Source organism: Bubalus bubalis, chromosome 20 (assembly GCF_019923935.1).
Source record: "Bubalus bubalis isolate 160015118507 breed Murrah chromosome 20, NDDB_SH_1, whole genome shotgun sequence".
Lineage (NCBI taxonomy): Eukaryota > Metazoa > Chordata > Mammalia > Artiodactyla > Bovidae > Bubalus > Bubalus bubalis.
This window is the reverse complement of record NC_059176.1, coordinates 62133425-62155161: the sequence shown is the minus strand read 5'-3', so window position 1 is coordinate 62155161 and position 21737 is coordinate 62133425. Positions and strand designations below refer to the sequence as shown.

Genomic DNA, 21737 nt, shown 5'->3' with positions numbered 1-21737 from the left:
CCCATAGACGGCAGCCCACCAGGCTCCTCCGTCCCTGGGATTCTCCAGGCAAGAACACTGGAGTGGGTTGCCATTTCCTTCTCCAATGCATGGAAGTGAAAAGTGAAAGTGAAGTCCCTCAGTCGTGTCCGACTCTTAGTGACCCTATGGACTGCAGCCCACCAGGCTCCTCCGCCCATGGGATTTTCCAGGCAAGAGCACTGGAGTGGGGTGCCATTGCCTTCTCCGGTTTGTGTGGTTAGATGGAAGCTAAAGGGATCAGAGCTGTTTGATGAGACTGTGTATGAGTTAATTATCACAGTAACTTCTGGTAACCCTGTGAGCAAATGAAAGACATCCCGGAGTTGTGAATTCCCTGGTGGCAAGCACTTAATGTTCATGGCGGAATACTGTGAAGATGTGAGTACAAGCAGGCCTTGGAGACCTTGTGGAGGTTCCAGACCACTGCAGTAAAACGAATATTGCAATAAAACGAGTCCACAGATTCTTTGGTTTCCTAGTGCATAGAAAAATTATGTTTATACTATTGTCTATTAAGTGTACAGTAGCATTGTGTCTAAAAAATGTACACATCTTAATTAAAAATACTTTATTGCTAAAAAAAGCTATCATCTGAGCCTTCAGCAAATCATAGTAATCTTTTTGTAATAAGTAATATCAAAAATCACTGATCACAGATCATCATAACAAATGTAATGATAATGAAAGAATTTAAAATATCATGAGAATGACCAAAATGTGACATAAAGACATCAAGTGAGCAATTACTATTGGGCAAACGACAGTGGCCGAAGGTTGTCACAAACCTTTGATTTGTTGTTAAAAAAATGCAGTAAAGTGAAGCAGAGTAAAGTGCGGTGCAGTGGAACGAGGTCTGCCGGTAACGCAGCCTTCCAGCTTTCTCCTGTAAGAAGCTGGGGATGTGCTTTCCTTGAAGGTGGTCTGAGAGGCACGTGCCCTCATCCCATCTGTCCGGCCGCTCCCTGCTGCGCTCACGCTCGACTGTTTCTCTAATCAGTTTCTGCCCCCCAGGGGACACAGCCAATGGCTGCCAGAAGCCTCCCTCCCTGAGCTGCTTCTGCACCTCCCCCAGGACCCTGGCTTTCATTTATTTCCCCTGTTTCACTACTCCTCTTATTTTTAAATTATTAACTGATCTCAAGTGTTTACAAAGATTAAAAAAAAAATAACTCCTCTAGTCAAAAAGTTGTCTTTTCTTACCTCTCATATTGAATCAAAATTGTGCATCCTAGCATTCCAGATTCCCTCAGCTGATGGCCTTTTGCTCCTCTCATATCTTCCCGGGACCTGTAGAGAATGAGATGAATGTGCACTTTGGTATCGGACTCAACAGACTTGGCGTCCTGGCTCTGCCAACTGGGTGACCCAGATAAATGGTTTGGCCTCTCTGAGCCTCAGTTCAGTCATTTGCAAAATGGGGACACCTTAGCTACTTCACAGAGTAGCTGTGAGGATGAAATGATCTGTGGCAGAAAATCTGACGCTTTGGAATATCCAGGGCAGAGAGCAGGCATGGGATTAGAAATATTCTTCCATCATGGAGCATCTTTGCATGTTCTTCTCTGTCTTTGAGTATTGCGCTGTAGAGGCACAGGGTTGTAGAATGGGAGGCCTTCCCATCAATTGCCGGCCAGACTTCAGCAGCTGAATTACCTCCTTGGCAGATTGTGCTTGCAAACCTTATGGAGGGAAAGGCGACCTCGCGCTAAGGCCATCTAATTTGTTTTGGAACCACTCTTAATGGTAAGACCATTGTTCTTTTTGCTAATCCCAAACTGCCTCATTGGATGAATATCATGCAGTCTGTCCCCAAGCAGCCAGAGATAAAGGACGGGCCAGGGAGGCTGCACCTCTACACCACGTGGAGGAAAGGAAACAGGTGGCGATTCTCATCCTTGGGAGCGCAGGGGGCCCGGGCGCTGCAGTGGGGGCTGCTGGGAAGCAGACGGGACCGGGGCTGTCTTAATGGAAGGATGATGTTCCTGCTCAATTACAGCCCATTCTCTTTGGTGCTGCTCAAGCCGCAGCTGAAACAAACTGGTGCTTATCTGTGGAGAGCAACAGGGGGATGAGAGGGCTTGAAACCATTTGAACAAGGCTCGAGGAAACTAGGGCTGTTAAGCTTTAGAGAAGGGAGGCAGGGGTCCAGAAGCTCACAGTCAAAAGGGCGTGTAGATCATTAGGCCCAGTGCTTTCCAAGATGATTTAAGTGGTACTGCTGAATTTCAGAAGAAGAAAAAGGATAATCTTTTGAATTTTATTTCCGTCTTAAACATATCAGGAAAAGAGTTTCTGTTTCCTATTAACATGGCTGTAACACTTAGAACACTTGTTTATCAAGGAAAGAGTTTCTGTTTCTTATTAACATGGCTGTAACACTTAGAACCCTTGTTAATCTCCTTCAAAAAAAGAAGGGAAATAGGTCTCCCAGCAGAGTACCCTTAGCTAGAATTTAAAGATTGGTCATTGCAAGATTTATTTTTATCATCATAGCACACGATGCCTCTTTTGTGGCAGGACTAAGACGATGGTATAGAGGAGCCTGACGGACTACAGTCTATAGGGTTGTGAAGAGTCGGACACAACTGAGCGACTGAGCACACAGAAGATGGACTAGAGATAGGCCAGAATCACGAAGGTGTGGTCCGGGGCTCTGGCTTCTTGTCTGGGGCTTCCGTGTCCTGGGAGAGCCTGCTTTGCTCTGGGGACAGCTCCATTAGGATGTGCTCCTTAAGGAGCCCACACGGATGTGTCTGATGTCTCCTCATGGGCCTACTGCTCCCAGAGGGGCCATCCAGGCAGGTGGCACGGCCATCCCAGATGGCAGATCTCCCCAGGCTTGCGGCCAGCTGCCGTGTCTCCCACGTCTCCCTTTAAGACGGCCACGCTCATGCTGCTTCTCCTTTGATGTGGATCTTCTGCCCTTTATGAGTGGGTGGCCTGGGTTAAGCTATTTAGCACCTCTGGGCTTCGGTTTCCTGTCTTCCTGCTCAGGGGAGTGGCCCGTGGCCCAGCAGCCAGGTGTCCAGCGGGGAACTTGTTAGAAATGCAGGAGCTTATGCCCCAGCCCAGCCCTGCTGAGTCAGCATCGGTCCTGTAGCAAGATTCCCAGGAGCCATCTGGGAAACCGGCGCCAGAGAACTGGGAGGAGAGGGGTGGCTGGTGAGACCGTGCCTCACTTTCCTTGGACGTTCTGTTTCCACGAAATTCGCCTCTGTTTACCTCGGCATTTTAGCAGAACCAGCCCAAAGCTGACACCTCCAGCTGACAGCTCATTACTGGGTAAACCAGCCCCTGGGATTTTAATGCAAACTTGTTGTCAAGATGTGGCTTTGTCCTCCAGTGTTTGTGTAGTTGTTTTGAATCCACAGGAAGGACTATTTTTATTCCTTTATATATGTATGTATACACACACAGAGATTTATGGAGCTGTAGTTCACATATCATACAATTACCCATTTAAAGCATACAGTTCAGTGGTTTTTAGTGTATTCACAGAGTTGTGCATCTCTCACCACACTTAATTTTCATTACCCTTAAAAGAAACCGACCCCGCTTCCCTACCCGCCTCAGCCTTAGGCGATCTCTTCTGTTTCTGCAGATCTGCCTAGTCTGGACATTTCCCTTGAATGGACTCAGGCAGTGTGTGGACTTGTGCCTCTGACTTTCTTCATTCATAATGCCTTCAGGGATCATCCATGTTTTAGCAAGTCTTAGTACTGCATTTACTTTTTATGGCTGAATATTATTTCACTGTGTGGATTTGCCACCTTATGTTTACCTGTTTACTGACTGATGGACATTTGGGTTTTTCCACCTTTTGACTATCGTGAGTAATGCTGCTGTGAAAATTGTTATCCACGCTTTTGTGTAGATGTATGTGCATATATCTTTTCAAGTTTGTTTTTTTCTTTCTTTAGATGAATACCCAGGTTGGGATTGCTGAATCAAGGGGTAGTTCTGTTTGAAAAAAAATTTAAGGGACCCCCCCCATACTGTTTTTTATCATGACTGCACCAATTTACATCTCCATCAACAGTGCATGAAGTTTCCCTTTTCTGCACATCCTCACCAACACTCACGATCTCTTGACTTTTGGATAATAACCATTCTAACAGATGGGAGGTGATATTTCATTATGGTTCTGGTTTGTATTTCCCCGATTATTAGTGATGTTGAGCACTTTTTCGTGTACTTGTTGGCCATCTGTATGTCTTTGAAAAATGTCTGTTCAGATGAAATGTGTTTTGAGATCCAGTTTCCAGGGTGTGGAAGTGGGTGATTTCCCACAGCATCAAGTAGGTCTCCAGACCCCAGCTGGATGTTCTTCTGTTCAACTCAACTCGGGCACTACCTGGAGAGACCACCAAGGTCTATAGGTTAAGGTTTCGGTCCTACCAGACTCCCCTGCTCCCCACTTTAGGTGCCAGTCTCAAGCCCATGCAGTTCCTCCTGGCTGACTGGTTATAAGCCAGAGGTTCGTGTGATTCTATGCCTCCACGTGTTCACCAGCCCAGAATCTCTCTGAACCCAGTCCTTTTGGATTTTTATAGGAGCTTCATTACATAGTCATGATTGATTAAATCACCGACCGTTGGCAATTGATTAAACCTCTAAGCTCTCTCCCCCTGGACATTGGGGGATGGGACCAAAAATTCAAGCTCTCTAATCACATGGTTGGTTCTCCTGGCAACCAGGTCCCATCCTTGTGATCCTTGTATGTGTATTAGTCGCTCAGTTGTGTCAGACTCTTTGTGACCCCATGGACTGTAGCCTGCCAGGCTCCTCTGTCCATGGGATTCTCCAGGCAAGAATGCTGAAGTAGGTGGCCATTCTCTTCCCCAGGGGACCTTTCCGACCCAGGGGTCGAGCCCGGGTCTCCTGCACTGCAGGCAGGTTGCTTACCATCTGAGCCACCAGGGAAGCCCAGGTGCCATCCTTGGGTGGGTCAAAAATCACCTCATTGATATAATAAGTGACACCTTCCCTGCTCTTGGGGCTTCCCTGATAGCTCAGTTGGTAAAGAATCCGCCTGTAATGCAGGAGACCCCGGTTCAATTCCTGGGTCAGGAAGATTTGCTGGAGAAGGGATAGGCTACCCACTCCAGCGTTTTGGGGCTTCCCTTGTGGCTCAGCTGGTAAAGAATCTGCCTGCAATGCACGAGACCTGAGTTTGATCGCTGGGTCGGGAAGATCCCCTGGAGAAGGAAATGGCTACCTACTTCAGTATTCTTGCCTGGAGAATCCCATGGACAGAGGAGCCTGGCGGGCTGCAGTCCGTGGGGCTGCACGAGTCGGACACGCCTTGGTTGTCACCTTTCCAGTGAAGAGGCTTCCCTGTGGCCCTTGGCGCCTCTGGCTAAGGTGTGTTTCTGCCTCAGGCTCTCTCCTCTGTTTGGCCAGCCACCCCAGACAGCTCTCCTGTTTCCTTGAAAGTCTTCCCGGCCTGCCTGGACTTCCTCCCTGCCCGCCTTTTCATACTTTGATCTTCCAGGACTGTGCTGGGCCTGGGGACCTTGGCTGTGGGGGGCCTCTTCCACCCTTGACGCTCTTCCTTTTAGCGTTTGCTCTTTCTGATGGAAGCTCTCTGCGGGCTCCTAGGCCACACGGTTACTTTTCCTAGATGATCTCTTCCTGTTTTCCTTGTCAGGAAACTTGTCAGATTTTTTTTCCAGCTCTCCTGACAATATCTGTTTGTTTGTTGGCTTTTTTCCCTCCTGTATAAAACCTAGTAGTTGATGATTAGAAGGCAGGACAAAGAATGCCCAGAGGCTGATTAAAAATGGGAGTTTATAATTGAGTCGCATGTAAGAGATGCAATGCCACAATGCTACAGAAGTTTCCAGAATAAGGGGACTCTTGAGTATTGCGAGGTGTAGGAGGAGCATGGAGTCCTTGTCAGGGAAGTGCCCATCTGGCCAACGTAGAAAGTAGGAGGCCTGAGAAGTTCTCCACTGCCCGCTCCCTGGGACTCTCTTCTCTCCCAGCCTCAGGCTGGCTGGTGGGCATGCAGTGGGCACACAGCCACTCTGCCCTGCAGGGCTGGGCACTCTGGGCCTGAAGCAGCACCCATGGAGGCACTAGGGACCCAGGAGGGAGGCCCCTCTCATCCCAGGCGGCACCCCACCTTGCGACTCTGGCCCTGAGTCTCGCCGACCCCCTTCTCTGAATGTTTTGAAGTTTACATTCGTAAAGCCTGGGAGATCCTGGTGGCTCAGACAGTAAAGAATCTGCCTGCAATGCAGGAGACCTGGGTTTGCACCCTGGATCAGGAGAAATTCCCTGGAGAAGGGAATGGCTGCCCACTCCAATCCATGGGGTCATAAAGAGTTGGACACAACGGTGCAACTAACAGTTTCACTTTTTTTCACTTTTCTTAAAGCCTTCTCTGTGCTTGTGGCCCCTGACTGGTGGGGAGGCTGTGCTGGGGGAGTGGGCAAGATGCCTGGTGATGTTATGGAGGCTGGGTAGGGACTGGGGTGGGAGGAAGCGTCCTGCCTTTGGATCTCAGTCCTTCGCGGAATGTCTTAGTCATGATCAAAAGAGAGGGTGGAGAGAAGGGAAGACAAGTGTTGGGGGTCCAGGAGTCTGAGGGCGCCCAGAGGAGGGGGCTGAGGGCTCACCCGATGGAAATGACAGGATTTGGGATGGACTGGAGCAGGCAGGAGGGGAATCCAGGAGACACTTGGGCTCCGGCCTGAATCAGTGATAGTGCCCACTGTGCTGGGTGATCTGGAAGGAAAAGCTTGGGGAGAGGCAACCTGAGCTGTCTGCAGGGTCTGGGGGCTGTCAAATTGGAGGCGGGGTCTGGGTGTGGGCCAGGTCCCAGCTGCACACCGCTCTGCAACCTTTCTTGGCTCTTTCTTCCTGGAGGGAGGGGGGTGAATTGCAGGGGAGGCGGCACGGCTGAGAAATGGAAAGCAGGGTCCTTGAGGAGAAGGGGAGCAGGCAGGGGAGCAGGGCGGGCGGGCAGGCGGGGGGAAGGATGTTTGTGTTTGTTACCACATGCTGGCTTCCGTGATTGGAACATCGCTCCCCCTCAGTTCGCCTCCAGGACATTTTGTGACCAAGCATAACACTCATCCTTCAAATTGCTGCTAATTTATTTACGGTTTTTGGTGATTGCATGTCATGTGCACCCTGAGAAAAACAAGCAGGGAATCAAAAAATGATGATTTTTTCCTGGAAAAGCATGCCCATTCTAGGCCTGCAGTGACAGCAAGAGCCAAGGCAAACATTCAGTTGAAACCAGAGCCGCTGAGGAGCCGCCTTCCTGGTGGCTGTCGTGGGCTAGGCGGGGATTGCGACACGGTGGGCCCAGGGCCAGGCCTTGTCTGGGCTGCGTTTGGGGCAGGTGGGTGGTGGGTCACCAAGGGTGGGCGGTGGGGAAGTGAGATGTGCCCCGAGAGGCCCAGGGAACTTCGGTAGGAGTGAAAGGGTCTTTCTGGGACGTTCCTCACCCCTGAGCAGGCGGCACAGATTGTGAGCAGGAGTTGGGGGGAAGGCCATAAGATGGGAGTGGGGATAAGAAAGGGAAGGTTGTCTCCGACTCTCTGCAACCCCATTGACTGTGGCCCACCAGGCTCCTCTGTCCATGGGATTTCCCGGGCAAGGATATTGGAGTGGGTTGCCATACCCTTCTGGAGGGGATCTTCCCAACCCAGGGATCGACCCAAGGTCTTCCGCATTGCAGGCAGATTCTTTACTATCTGAGTCACCAGGGAAGTGGGAGTCAGGGAGGAACTGTGAATCTCTGAACTTCAGGGAGAGGGGACCCGGCCAGAGCAGCTCCTGGGTCCCTGGGTGCCTTGAGGGAGACGTCAGGCCTCCCGGCGGGTGGGAGGGATGGGGCCAAACCCAGCTCTGTTTGCAGAGTGAGCCTACGGACATGAGTCGGTGAAGTGATTTTTGTCTCTCTGGCAAAAAGCAGGCTAATATGGTGGGAGTGGAGGAGAGGTATGCGGAGATGTAATCGCAGTTTTCCTGGCTTTGAAGTGTGATGACCCCTGCAGACTCAAGGGTCCAGGGACCACCTGGTGAGCAGCCAGCCTCCTTGGTACAGCTTCCTATGATTCCATGGATGATGAATTTTTATGCCTTTATGCTTGCGTTTTGGATAATGTGGAGGTAGGCATCAACTTGAAATGGGTCCCATCCTCCCGCCTTCTACAAAGGGGCATCCCACTTACGTGGGCTTGACAGTTTGGGGGAAAAGAGCCTCAGAAATTCAGCCTCAATTTAAGTACCTGCTCTGCCTGGTGGCTAAGGTGCCTGTGTGGTTGGGCAAGCGTGGGGGGCGTCAGGTAGCCCCCAGGTTGAGCAGGACCTGACTTCACAGAAGCTAAGAGAGCTCCGTGCTGGAAATCACAGGAGTTCTGTTTTCCTTGGGCTGTGACGGGTGCAGATTGAAGATCTATTTGCAGTGAAAGCACTGGGTTTTGGGAACACATGTTGGCTATTGTTTGGGATTTCCTTCTTTATTCCTTGTTAATTCATGGCACTCACTGTGAGCTGGATGTCAGTGTAGGGGAAAACAGCATCCCACAAACAGAGACATGTCATTCTTACCAAGGGACTGATGGTATTTGGAAAACAGGGAAGCTCCAAGGAAAATATTCTGAGTGTCAAGGATGGAGCCATTGTCTGGGCTGGGAGGTGTTTCTTTGAGTCATCCGAGGGTTTTACCACTACAGCTTGGGCTGTCTGCACTTCCCTCTGTTTCCAGGCCTGAGAAATGTGCTGTGCTGGCCTGGGTGCAGCCTATGATTTTGAAGATGCCTTTCCTAGAGAGACTAGCTCCAGAGTGGGTTTCTTTCTGCCTCCAACACCCTGCAGTCCATCTGGGCCTCAGCATCCAGGCACCCCCATCTCACTCCATCTTCCTTGAGTTAAAATCTCCACTCATGGAAACCAAGTTGCTGAAGGCAAGAAGGGCCTAAGACCCACAGGGAGGCTGATGCAGATACAAGGCAAACCAGATGTTCCCTTCTCCCTGGCAGAGAGGCACCCAAGTTCACAGGGCATGTGGGGAAGTGTTTTCCTTTAAGGAAGACATCTGTATGGAAATGGTAGCCCGAGTAATGTGATGTGACCGTTGCCATGTCAACTCGTGTATGTTTCCCCTCCCCTCAGATTATTGACCGGCCCAGTCAATGTTGCATAAAAGTCATGCAATGCCTTGGAATGTGTTTATGTGCTGTCCTCTGCCAGGACTTTTCAGCATTTTTTTTCCTACGTGTATTTTGCTTTTGGGAAGATGGCCTGTCACTTTGGTTTAACTGTGCTCTATTTTGGGGGAACTACATATTTCTTAGATTTGTAACAGGGCCGTGGTGGCTTAGATTCTGGAGGAGCAACCGAGGGAGGAGGGTGCGGGGCAGCAGGGAGACCCGCCTGAAGCTCCTTCAGCTGTGATTGAAGAAGTGGGAACCGGGGGCCAGTCCGTGAACAACTGGCAATTACTGTGGGGAGGTAAGGGGTGTGTGGGCTTCCCAGGTGGCGCTAGTGGTAGAAAACCCACCTGTCAATGCAGGAGACGTAAGAGGTGAGGATTTGATCCCTGGGTTGGGAAGACCCCCTGGAGGACGGCATGACAGCTCGCTCCAGTATCCTTGCCTGGAGAATCCCTTGGACAGAGGAGCCTGGTGGGCTACAGTCCAGGGGGTTGCAGAGAAGCGACATAGCATGCATGCAGGGGGTGTGTGTGTTTGTCTGTGGGCTTGCATATGCACACATGTGAAAACTCCTCCCTCCTGGGCTCCTGTGATGGCCTGGGGCATGGACCTTCTCTGACTCTGCTCAGCTCGGGTTGTGTGTCCCACTGGCCACGCTGACCTCGCTGTCTCACACCTCTCCCACATCCTCAATGCCTCCTGGTGCAGCACCCACTTCCTTCTGCTCAAGCCCCACCTCCCCTGTCTCTTCTGCCTTAGGGCCAGTTTGGCTCACAGGTGGTCTTCCCTGCCCCCCGGCTTCCCTCTCCCGGCAGCGTGACTGCTGAGCTCAGCCTTGCCTCACTTCTTGGCTAGATCTTCATACCCTCCATCGTCTTCCCTGGCTCCGGCCTTAACCCGCCCCCAAATCCAGTGTGATCTTCTCAAGCATTGTTTTTGTTCTTCTTAATCACAAAAGGGCTAATTCTTCCCACCTGGGCCCAACCTACATGTTCTCTTCGTAAACCACCACTCTGATCATGTCTATCATTGATTGGACTCCTCCAGAGACTTATTACAAAGCCAGTACCTCAGCCTGGTCCCCAGGCACCCCAGCGTCGGACCCTAGTCTGGCTCGTGCCTGTTCTTGGAACTCTGCCCCACTCCTTCCAGATAGCTTGCTATGGTCCGAATGTCTGTGTCACCCACCAAATTTATATGCTGAAATCCTAAACCAGGTGATAGGGTTGGGATGTGGGGCGTTTGGAATGTGCTTACGTCTTGAGGGTGGGGCTCTTTCAAATGGGATTAGCGCCCTTATCAAAGAGACCCCAGAGGCCTCCCTTTCCCCTTCTGCCACGTAAGGACACAGTGAGAAGTTGGCTGTCTGTGGCCCGGAAGGCTCTCATCGGAACCTGACCGTGATCTCAGACTTCCAGCCTCCACAAGTGTGAGAAGTAAACTTGTATTGTCATACATGGTGTTCTGTCACAGCTGCATGGATGGATGAAGACACGGCCCTTGAGTGGTTGCCTGATGCTGCTCACATCTGGGGTGCTGCTCATGGTGTGTTTGGTCCTGGCCTGGTGGTCTGTCTTGCTCCTGCTGAGCAATGTCTTCTGTCCTGGGTCCCTGGTGTCAAGTGTCTGCTGAATAAATGAATAAATCACCTCCTTCCCATCTCAAAGTGCTGAATGAGGCTCACTCTGTTAAGATCTTTCCTGTTGGCCTCTCTGTGCTCATCAGTGTTTTCCCTGGTCAGCTCCTCACCTCTCCTCTCAACTCTGTCTTCCCTACTCTGCCAGCCTTCTCAGGGCCTGCTCCTGGCTCTGTCATCCATCTCTCTGTCCATTCTGCCCCTGGAGTATAGTGGTTAGAGCAGGCGCTCTAAAACCTGTGAGACCCAGTTCATGTCCAGTCCCAACACTGCTGTTTGCAGGCACTTGACTTTGAGTTTCCTAACCCCTCTGAGCCTCACCTGAGGGGAAAAAAAAAAAAAAACAAACCAGGTGCTTGGTAGGTGCTTGGACATGTGGTTCTGGAAAATATTATTACTTTAAATCAGTAACAGTATCGTGTTCCTCTCCTCCTCTGAAGCATGGTGGCCACTGATGGTCTGTAGGGTGTGGCCCCAGAGGCCTCCATGGCTGGAGGTGCTTCATGTCCCAGGTGCTGTCTCCTCCTCCAGGTTGTAGATGTCTTAAGCCAGAGTCTAACTTGCATTCCTCTGGTGGCTTTATCATGTGCTCTGTTCACAATAGCTACTCAGCATGTGGGTTGGATGACCATGTGCTTCAGAATTGTGGCCTCTGGAGGGCCCTGAACCACCCTACTGCTCCCCTAACCTCGGTGCTGGCACATGAGGAGGCCCAGCAAGCAGGGCACGTGGGCCACCGTCCCCCGCCAATGTCACAGATCCTTGCAGTGCTGCTCCTTGCTCCTTCAAGTCCTTCTCAGGAGAGCTCCCCACTGCCACAGCCCCGCCCCGTGCAAGGTGACGGGTGGCAACCAGCTCTCCCTCACCCAACTTTTAAAAGGTGATTGTTTTATTTAAAGATATTTAAATAAAAAAGGATTTAGCTCCATTAAGAAATCTTTGGCAAGGTGAAAGGTTTAAAAATCTTGGGAGCTTCTGGGCAGGTGAAAGTGTGTGCCTTGATCAGGTATGGTTGTCCTCACAAGCCTGGGAGGAGGAAGCCAGGAACATGATGGTCAGCTAACGCTCCCTGATGGAAAAGGACCGAGCGTGGTGGGGAGGAACGTGTCCACACTCACACTGGGAGGTGGCGGACAGGATGGTAGTGGTCAAGGTGGAGAAGAAAGGCAGACATTTCCCATGCAAACCAGAACAGGAAGTTTGGCAAGGGAGCTCCCAGGAAGAAACAGAGTGTTAGCAAGAGCTTCCATTGTGTCCCTGACAAAAGCCAGCAAATAACAAGGGCTTTTCATACTTCTTTGGAATCCCAGAGCAACACTTGAAGCAGGTGGAGGAAGTCTTTGGAAATGACTGACACTTTGGGTAAAGCAGTTGAGTGAAGTGAGCTCTTTCACCAAAACTGTGTAAAGGCTAGGTTAAGAGGCTGTTGAGGGCTCCATACAACAGACGGGGGACCCAAGGTGGGGCAGGGGGTGAAGGTCATGCAGCTAGTAATTGAAGAAGCTGGACGCTGAGCCCCGCCTGGCACTGAGCCCTGTCTTCTCTCATACAAGGTCCACAGGGCCGTGTCCAAAATGCTTCCTGTTTCCTCTCTCTGTCGGCACTGGTTTATGTTTGTAGAGGTGGCGTCTGTGAAGAGTGAAAGTTACGTGCTGAGATTTATTTCTCGGCATGTGGATGTCCGTTTGTTCCAGCATCGTTTGTTAGAAAGACTATCTGTGTTCTCCTGTGTTGCATTTGCTCTTCTGTCATGCGTGTGTGCTCAGTCGTGTCTAACTCTTTGTGACCCCATGAACTGTAGCCCCCCAGGCTCCTCTGTCCATGGGATTCTGCATGCAAGAATACCAGAGGGGGTTGCCAGTTCCTTCTCCAGCGCCTCTGTCAAAGTTGACTACGTAGAAGTTGACTACATTCATGTAGGTCTGTTTCTGGGCTCTACATTCTGTTGCATTGGTCTGTCTGTTCCCTTGATGTTGTACTGTCTGGGTTACTGCAATCTGGAAGTTGGGTAGTGTCCATTCTCCAGGTTTGTTCTCTTCTAGTATTGTCTTTTGCCTCTCTTTGTAAACCTCAGAATCATTTCAGGTAAATCCACAAAATAACTTCTTGGAATTTTCATTTGGACTGTATTGCGTCTATACGTCAAGTTGGGAAGAACTGGCATTTTGATACTATTGAAGCTTGCTATTCAAGAACACAGAATATCTCTTTATTTAGTTTTTCTTTGATTTTGTTCATCAGAGTTTTGTAAATAATTTTCCTTGTATAGCTTTTATACATATTTCTTAGATTATATAAATGAAAATATTTCATTTTGTATAAGCCTAAGTATCTCATTTTTGGGGGGTGCTAATGATGAAAGTGAAAGAGGGGAATGAAAAAGTTGGCTTAAAGCTCAACATTCAGAAAACTAAGATCATGGCATCTGGTCCCATTGCTTCATGGCAAATAGATGGGGAAACAGTGGAAACAGTGTTAGACTTTATTTTTTGGGCTCCGAAATCACTGCAGATGGTGACTGCAGCCATGAAATTAAAAGACGCTTACTCCTTGGAAGGAAAGTTTTGACCAACCTAGATAGCATATTCAAAACCAGAGACATTACTTTGCCAAAAAACGTCCATCTAGTCAAGGCTATGGTTTTTCCAGTGGTCATGTATGAATGTGAGAGTTGGATTGTGAAGAAAGCAGAGCGCCGAAGAATTGATGCTTTTGAACTGTGGTGTTGGAGAAGACTCTTGAGAGTCCCTTGGACTGCAAGGAGATCCAACCAGTCCATCCTAAAGGAGACCGGTCCTGGGTGTTCATTGGAAGGACTGATGCTAAAGCTGAAATTCCAATACTTTGGCCACCTCATGTGAAGAGTTGACTCATTGGAAAAGACCCTGATGCTGGGAAGGACTGGGGGCAGGAGGAGAAGGGGACGACAGAGGATGAGATGGCTGGATGGCATCACTGACTCGATGAACATGAGTTTGGGTGAACTCTGGGAATTGGTGATGGACAGGGAGGCCTGGCGTGCTGTGATAAATGGGGTCGCAAAGAGTCAGACACGACTGAGCGACTGAACTGAACTGAATGTAAATGGTATTGTTTGTAATTTCAAATTCCACTTGTCTGTTGCTGGCATGTAGGGAAGTGATGGGCTTCTACACATTAGCCGTGTTTGCTGCAACCTTGCTATAATCGATGTTTGCCCCTCTGCCTCGCCCATGTTTAAGCCTCGCCCAGCACACTGCTTGAGGTGTCCTGAGTGTGGCCTTGGATTTGCACGGCTCTGTGCCTCTTCTCGAGGGTTACCCTGCCCTCCCCTGTCGTCTCTGCCTGTTCTGACGCCTTACCCGGCGATCCAGAACCTGATCTGGCTAACTTCCTGTGGATGCTTTCCCAGTTCAGTTCAGTTCAGCCGCTCAGTTGTGTCCGACTCTTTGTGACCCCATGGACTGCAGCATGCCAGGCTTCCCTGTCCATCACCAACTCCCAGAGTTTACTCAAACTCATGTCTATCGAGTCAGTGATGCCATCCAACCATTTCATCCGCTGTCATCCCTTTCTCCTCCCACCTTCAATCTTTCCCAGCATCGGGGTCTTTTCCAATGAGTCAGTTCTTTGTATCAGGTGGCCAAAGTATTGGCGCTTCAGCTTCAGCATCAGTCCTTCCAATGAGTATCCATGACTGATTTCCTTTAGGATGAACTGGTTGGATCTCCTTGCTGTCCAAGGGACTCTCAAGAGTCTTTTCCAACACTGCAGTTCAAAAGCATCAATTCTTCGGTGCTCAGCTTTCTTTATAGTCCAACTCTCACACCCATACATGCCTACTGGAAAAACCATAGCTTTGACTAGATGGACGTTTTTTGGCAAAGTAATGTCTCTGTTTTTTAATATGCTATCTAGGTTGATCATAGCTTTCCTTCCAAGGAGCAAGCGTCTTCTAATTTCCCAGCCCCTCAGCAGAATTGACCCCTCTTCTGGGTCCTCTGGACTCTGGCTCCCAGCTTGATTCCAGCGTCTATCACGTCCTGCTCCATATTGCAGCAGCTTGTTTAACTCTCTCTTCTTTGCAGGCTACTGACTCCCAGGGGCAAGGATGCAGACTTACTCAGCGGCCTCTGGGGAGCTGGGCCATTTGTGCGTCCGGGAACTCAGCCCCAGCTGGTAGAATTCAGTTCATCCTGCTGAGCCTTGATGAAGCCAGGCCACTGGGAGTCAGTCAGCCTCACTGTCTTAACTTGTTTGGGAAACCTTGGGGTGTCACAGAATACAGTCCATTACTGGCATCTTCTTTGTGGTCACCTGTCACTCGGGGGGAGATGGGCACTAAATCAGAGCAGTGAGGCTGGCCTGTCACCCACAGTGACCTGTTGATTGCTGACACCATGGCTCAGCCTTTTGCAGGGGTCCAGTCTCCCAGGTCCTACGTGGTAAGAGCCAGAGGGTTCTGATCAGGATTCTATTTGTCTTTTAAAAGTACAGTTGTGCGGTTTCTACTGTGCCTCTCGGAAACTGCTGGCCCCAGTGTCTCGGACGTGATGCCCCGAGGCTGGCTCTGCGGTGGCTGCCTGTCCCCCGAGGGTCCACCTTTTGTCCTTGCTGAACTAGGAACAGTCTCTCTCCAAGGGCTCTGTCCCATTCCTCCTGCCTGTCTCCTCTTGACTAGGTCGCAGGCTTTTCTGATCAAAAGCTGCTGTTCTTTGGAAGGCTGATTCTCTTTTTCAAGAGTCATTTTGGAGACAATGCATTTTAAGCCTATTAAATTTGATCAGACGTCACCTTCATTGTTATGTATACTTAACAGCTTAAGACTAGTTTTGAAAAAAAATTCAATCTATTCTGTGACAACTTGTGTGGCTAATTAATGCTCTGCAGTGCACTGTGAAACTTTGCAAGGCACCACACAAACACCAAGTCGTAAGACATTTCCTGTTTGAAACTGTCTCAGTAAATCGAGCATCTGTATTACAAGTAATACACCATATTAGTAAATGGAACATCTTTTATTGATTCACCTTGTTAAGCAGGAAAATAATCCTTATGGTTTTATAAGCCTCCTGCAAGTTCTAGTAGGTGCCATTTGGAGCATGAATTTAGTTGAATAAATGAAGGCAGATGTCAAGCATTTAATTGGCCCTTCTCTCTCTCAGTCGGCTCTATCAATTTGAGAACTATTGTTGGAGAAGACAAAATTCACCACTGGTATGAAACTGACAGTGAATTAGATGCTATTGGGTTTTGGAAAGAAGGAACTGGTTGTGCAGAGTTAGTGCTCAATCATAGCTAATGTCATCACTTGGTCTTAAGTTCCTCCAAGAGCAGAGAGGAATAGGGAGGAAGGTGGTGGCAGCTTAACTCGATTGCTGCGCAAAATTTGTTTTAAAGTCTTGAGCCTGACGTTAAATGTTCAAGGGACTTTTGTTTTCCACTCTGGGTTGTTTTTTCCTTCAATTCTCCAGCTAAAAAGGTTTGACTGGGAAGATGTATTTTTTTTTTTTTATCTTGTGGTTCCTGGACCCCTGGAGGCTCAGATACCTGTCTTGAGAAGCAGGTATAGAAATGGCAATATAAGTAGTATAAAAAGATAGTGGAGGAGGACTGAACTATGGTGCATTCAGACAGTGGAATATTTTAGCACTGAATACAGTGCTGGAAATCATTTTGAGCTATGAAATATCTATGAAAAGACATGTGTGCTCAGTCGTGTCTGACTCTTTGTGACCCCTTGGACTGTAGCCGCCCAGGCTGCTCTTGTCCGTGGAATTTTTCAGGCGAGGATACTGGAGTGGGTTGCTGTGCCCTCCTCCAGGGGATCTTCGTGACCCAGGGATGGAACATGCGTGTCTTGTGTCTCCCGCATTGGCAGGCAGATTCTTGACCACTAGCACCAGGTGGGAAGCCCCATGAACAGACATGGGAAAGTGAAAGTTGCTCAGTCGTGTCTGACTCTTTGCGACCCCATGGACTATACAGTCCATGGAATTCTCCAGGCCAGAATACTGGAGCGGGTAGCTTTTCCCTTCTCCAGGGGATCTTCCCAACCCAGGGATTGAACCCAGGTCTCCCTCATTGCAGGCAGATTTTTTACCAGCTGAGCCACAAGGGAAGCCCAAGAATACTGGAGTGGGTAGCCTATCCCTTCTCCAGGGGATCTTCCCCACCCAGGAATTGAACTGGGGTCTCCTGCATTGTAGGTGGATTCTTTACCAACTGAGCAATGAGGAAAGCCCCATGAACAGACATAGAGCAAACTTAAACGCATTTCACTGTGAGTTCAGTCGATCAGTTGTGTCTGGCTCTTTGCGACCCTGTGGACTGCAGCACGCCAGGCTTCCCTGTCCGTCACCAACTCCCGGAGCTTACTCAAACTCATGTCCATTGAGTCAGTGATGCCATCCAACCATTTCATTCTCTGTTGTCCCCTTCTCCTCCCATCTTCAATCTTTCCCAGCATCAGGGTCTTTTCCAATGAGTCAGTTCTTTGCATCAGGAAGAAACTAATCTGAAAACGCTACATACTGTATGACTCCAACTACATGACCTTCTGGAAAAGGCAAAACTATGGAGACAGGAAAAAGATCAGTGGTTGCCAGGGGTTGGAGGTAGTAAGAAGGGATGAGCAGGCAGAGCACAGACAGCTTTCAGGGCAATGAAAATACTCTGTGTGATATCGTAGTGATAGGTACGTGTGATGATACATTTGTCAAAACCCATAAAATGTACAAGAGTGAACCCTGATGGAAACGTCGGGTGATCATGAAGTGTCGGTTTAGGTCCATCGGTTGTAACGAGTGTCCCACGCTGGTGGGAGATGATGATAACAAGGGTTGTGTGTCCGGGGAGGGGGAATATGGGAAATCTCTGTTCGCTCCTCTCAATTTTGCCATAAACCTAAAACTTCTCTTTTAAAAGCACTTAACTTTCTTTTAAAAATAATTTTGTTCATTTATTTCTGGCTGTGCTGGGTCTTTGTTGCTGCAAGGGTTTTTCTCTAGTTGAGGAGAGTGGGGGCTGTTCTCTCGCTGTGGTGGGCAGGCTTCTCATTGTGGTGGCTTCTCCTGTTGCAGAGCATGGGCTCCCGGGCATGCAGGCTTCAGTAGCTGCAGCACGTGGGCTCCGTGGTTGTGGCTCCTGGGCTCCAGAGCACAGGCTCAATAGCTATGGTGCAGGGGCTTAGTTGCCCTGCAGCATTTGGGGTCTTCCTGGATCAGGGAACAAACCCATGTCTCCTACATTGGCGGGCAGACTCTTCACCACTGAGCCACCAGGGGAGCCCTAAAACTTCTCTTAAAAAACAATCTTTAAAAAAAAAACAAAAAAAAACAATCTTTTAAAAAAAATTGCCAGAAAGCAGCCAAAGTGACTTTAGTGTTTTAAAATGTGATTTTTAAGCCACGAAAGGAGAGTTGCCTTGTTGGGAGATAAGAGGCGGAGGCCATGACTGGATTTGCCTTTGGAGCAGCCCCTTAGGATGGAAAGACTGGCAGGGGAGACTGGGACAGGGGACGGGTGGGGACAGACCAGCGGGCATCCAGGGGTCTAGGGGGTGGATCCTGTCAGGAGGCAGCAGGTGGGATGATGGGGCCTGGAGGCTGCAGCAGGAGCAAGGAGGAACTGGAGTGTTAATTAGCAGATGCTGGGTGCCCCTACCTGCCTGGCCCTGTGCTGCGTGTTTCACATCTGATCCTCATCCGAACTTGTCAGCCACCTTGGCTGATCAGCCTGGGTAGTTCTGATGAGAAGCTGGGCCTGGTGAGTCTGAGGGTGTCCCAGGATCACCTCTACTAAGCAGCAGGTGTTAGTCGTTCAGTCATGTCTGATTCTTTACAAATCCATGGACTGTAGCCTGCCAGGTTTCTCTGCCCGTGGTATTCTCCAGGTGAGAATACTGGAGTGGGTAACCATTCCCTTCTCCGGGGGATTTTCCTGACCCAGGGATCAAACTCGGGTCTCCTGCATTGCGGGTAGATTCTTTATTGTCTGAGCCACCAGGGAAGCCCCCATGTCCAAACTCAGAGTGGGTGGAATCAACAGGTCTCAGTGATTGTCTCAGAACGTGGGGGCAGGAGTAGGGTGGGAGAGATGTCTCTACCCTCCCTCTCATGTAGGTCCTAGCCCCAGAGTTCTCTTACCCAAAGACCCGCACCACCCCTGCACAATTTCCCCATCTACAACTGACCCATCTTGGAAAGAACATTAAGCTTGGAGTCCCGGGTCTGAGGGCAGGACCTGACCTCAGCCCTCCTTGCTGGTTGCCTTTCCTTCTCAGAATGTCAGTGTCCTCAGAAGAATGCAGATGTCAATTTCATTGTGAGAATGAAAGAAAAGCATGTAAAAGAAGCCAATGCCAAACCCAGCACCCAGGATAATGAGGGGTCATTCCATGCCCTTAGACAATGTTGGGTTTGCCTAAATTTGCAGAGTTCCAAATTGGGTCATATAGTTGGACTTGAAAAAAAAAAATGTAATTCTCACCCTTAAATTTGTTGGTCCTACCGTGTAGCCTCTTGCACCCAAAAGCACTGAGGTACATCCTGTGTTGAGGTTGTTAACAGGCCATCTCTGCAGACAGCTCTGAAGTCCTTTCAGGTGAGAGTGGTCGCTCTGTCCTGGTGAGTGCTCTCAGACAACTCATCCTAGAAACATCATTTCTTTTTCTCACACATAAACTTTCCTTTGCATCTTGACAGTGGCTGCAAGCTGATAAAACTGCCCCTTTGATGGCCATGTGCACCTCATCATTTTCTCTTGGCTTTCTCTTTCAGTTGTTGCTGTTTATGTGAAGCAGTCCTGGTGGACCACTGAAGATGTACTAAGAACCTCTGATCCTTCAAGAGAAGGTCTGATGAAGGTGAGGCATTGCAAATTTAAGTGGATATTGTGATTGTAAGTGTTTATAAAGGTCAGCATACTTATTATCATGTTAGTAAGTTAGTCTACTCCTGTGGATTCATTTTATAGGACTGCTCTAACAAAGTGCCAGCAGACTGGGTGGTTTAAACAACAGACATGTGTTATTTCCTAGTCCCAGAGGCTGGAAGTCCAAAAGCACAGTGTTGGCAGGGTTGGTTTCTTCCAAGGCTGGTGAGGGAATCTGTTCCAGGCCTGTCTCCTAACTTCAGCTTTCCTTGGCTTCTCAGCAGTGCTCTCCCTGTATCTTCCCACCCTCATCCCTCTGTCCCTGTCTGGCTCTGTCCAAATTCCCCCTTTCTATATGGACACCTGTCATGTTGGATTAGGGCCCACCCTAATGACCTCATCTTGATGTGGTCAAGACCCTTTTTCCAAATAAATCACATTCACAGCACTGGGGGTTAGTACTTTAATATCTTTTTGGTGGGCCCTGTTCCATCTATAACACCCCATCTTCAAGAAAAATAGTGTTAATGGCTATATGTAACAGGTATCTGTCTATTGGTAAATCTCTCTTGCCTTCTTGAGTGGCCTCTTCTGTCTTAATTCTGAAACATTAATCCACATCATCTCTCTAGTGTGTAGGGAAGTTTTATTACATTCCAGTAGATTTATTGGTACTTTTCGGAGAAGGCAATGGCACCCCATTCCAGTACTCTTGCCTGGAAAACCCCATGGATGGAGGAGCCTGGTAGGCGGCAGTCCATGGGGTCACTAAGAGTCAGACATGACTGAGCAACTTCACTTTCACTTTTCACTTTCATGCACTGGAGAAGGAAATGGCAACCCACTCCAGTGTTATTGCCTGGAGAGTCCCAGGGATGGAGAAGCCTGATAGGCTGCTGTCTATGGGGTTGCACAGAGTCGGACACGATTGAAGCGACTTAGCAGCAGCATGAGTTAGACACTGTGCTAGATGCTAGCCTGTGTATTACCTAGACTTTTGACAGGGATTATCTGACTTCAAAATCTTTAAGGTATTTGCTTTGTAGACAAAGAAGTTGAAGCTGAGCCACATAGCTAGTAAGTGATTTAACTGGACACAAACTCGAGCCTCTCTGATGGCAGGCCTGGTGGGCTTTGAGGTGCTGTGGCTTTATAGAGACTGAGGATGGCAAGGGTAAAGTTTCCCTGTGGCTAAGGATGTTCAGCATCTTTTCATGTACTTTTTGTCCATTTTGGGGAAAGTAGCTATTAAAATCCTTGGCCCACTTTTTAATTGGATTGACTTTTTACTGTTGAGTTGTAAGAGTTTTTCCATATTATAGATGCAAGCTCTTATTGCATATATTGTTAGCAAATATTTCTCCCCTTTCTATGGGTTATCTTTTTCAAGTATGTTTCAAGGTTACACTTCCACCAGCTTTGTTGAGGTATAAGGTGGCACAAATGGTAAAGAAACTGCCTGCCAATACAGGAGACGTAAGAGACATGGGTTCAATCCCTGGGCTGGGAAGATCCCCTGGAGACGGGCATGGCAACTCACTCCAGTATTCTTGCCTGGAGAATCCCATGGACAGAGGACCCTGACGGGCTACGGTCCGCAGGGTCACGGAGAGTCAGACATGACTGAAGTGACTTAGCACACGTGCATGCAATTGACATATAACACTGTGTAAGTTTAAGGAGGGCTCAATGGTAGAGAATTGCCTGCCAAGACGTGGGTTCAGTACTTGGGTCTGGAGGATCCCCTGGAGGAGGAAATGGCAACCCACTCCAGTATTCTGGCCTGGGAAATCCCATGGAAAGAGGAGCCTGGTGGGCTACAGTCTATGGAGTTGCAAAAAAGTCATATACGACTTAGCGAGTAAAGAACAAGTTTAAGGTGCTCAGTCTTGCTTTGATACACTGATACACTGCAAAATAATTACTACCACAGTGTTAGTTAAACCTGCATCACATCACCTAATTGCCATTTCTTTTTGTGTGGTGACCTATGCTCTTGGCAACTTTCAAGTATATAATTACAGGTATCATTAGCTACAATCACTATGCTGTGT

The 21737-nt window shown here is 48.9% G+C and overlaps 1 protein-coding gene across 5 annotated transcripts in view; it reads left to right on the top strand.

The window, feature by feature from the left end:
* LOC102411148 (protein FAM169B) overlaps nt 1-21737 on the top strand; it is an 88222-nt gene that overhangs the window by 24692 nt on the left and 41793 nt on the right. For all 5 annotated transcript variants that reach the window (XM_045163712.1, XM_045163711.1, XM_045163710.1 and 2 more), the window contains exon 4: nt 19590-19675. In XM_045163712.1, the coding sequence (XP_045019647.1) occupies nt 19590-19675 (86 nt within the window). The remainder of the gene's footprint in view (nt 1-19589; nt 19676-21737) is intronic.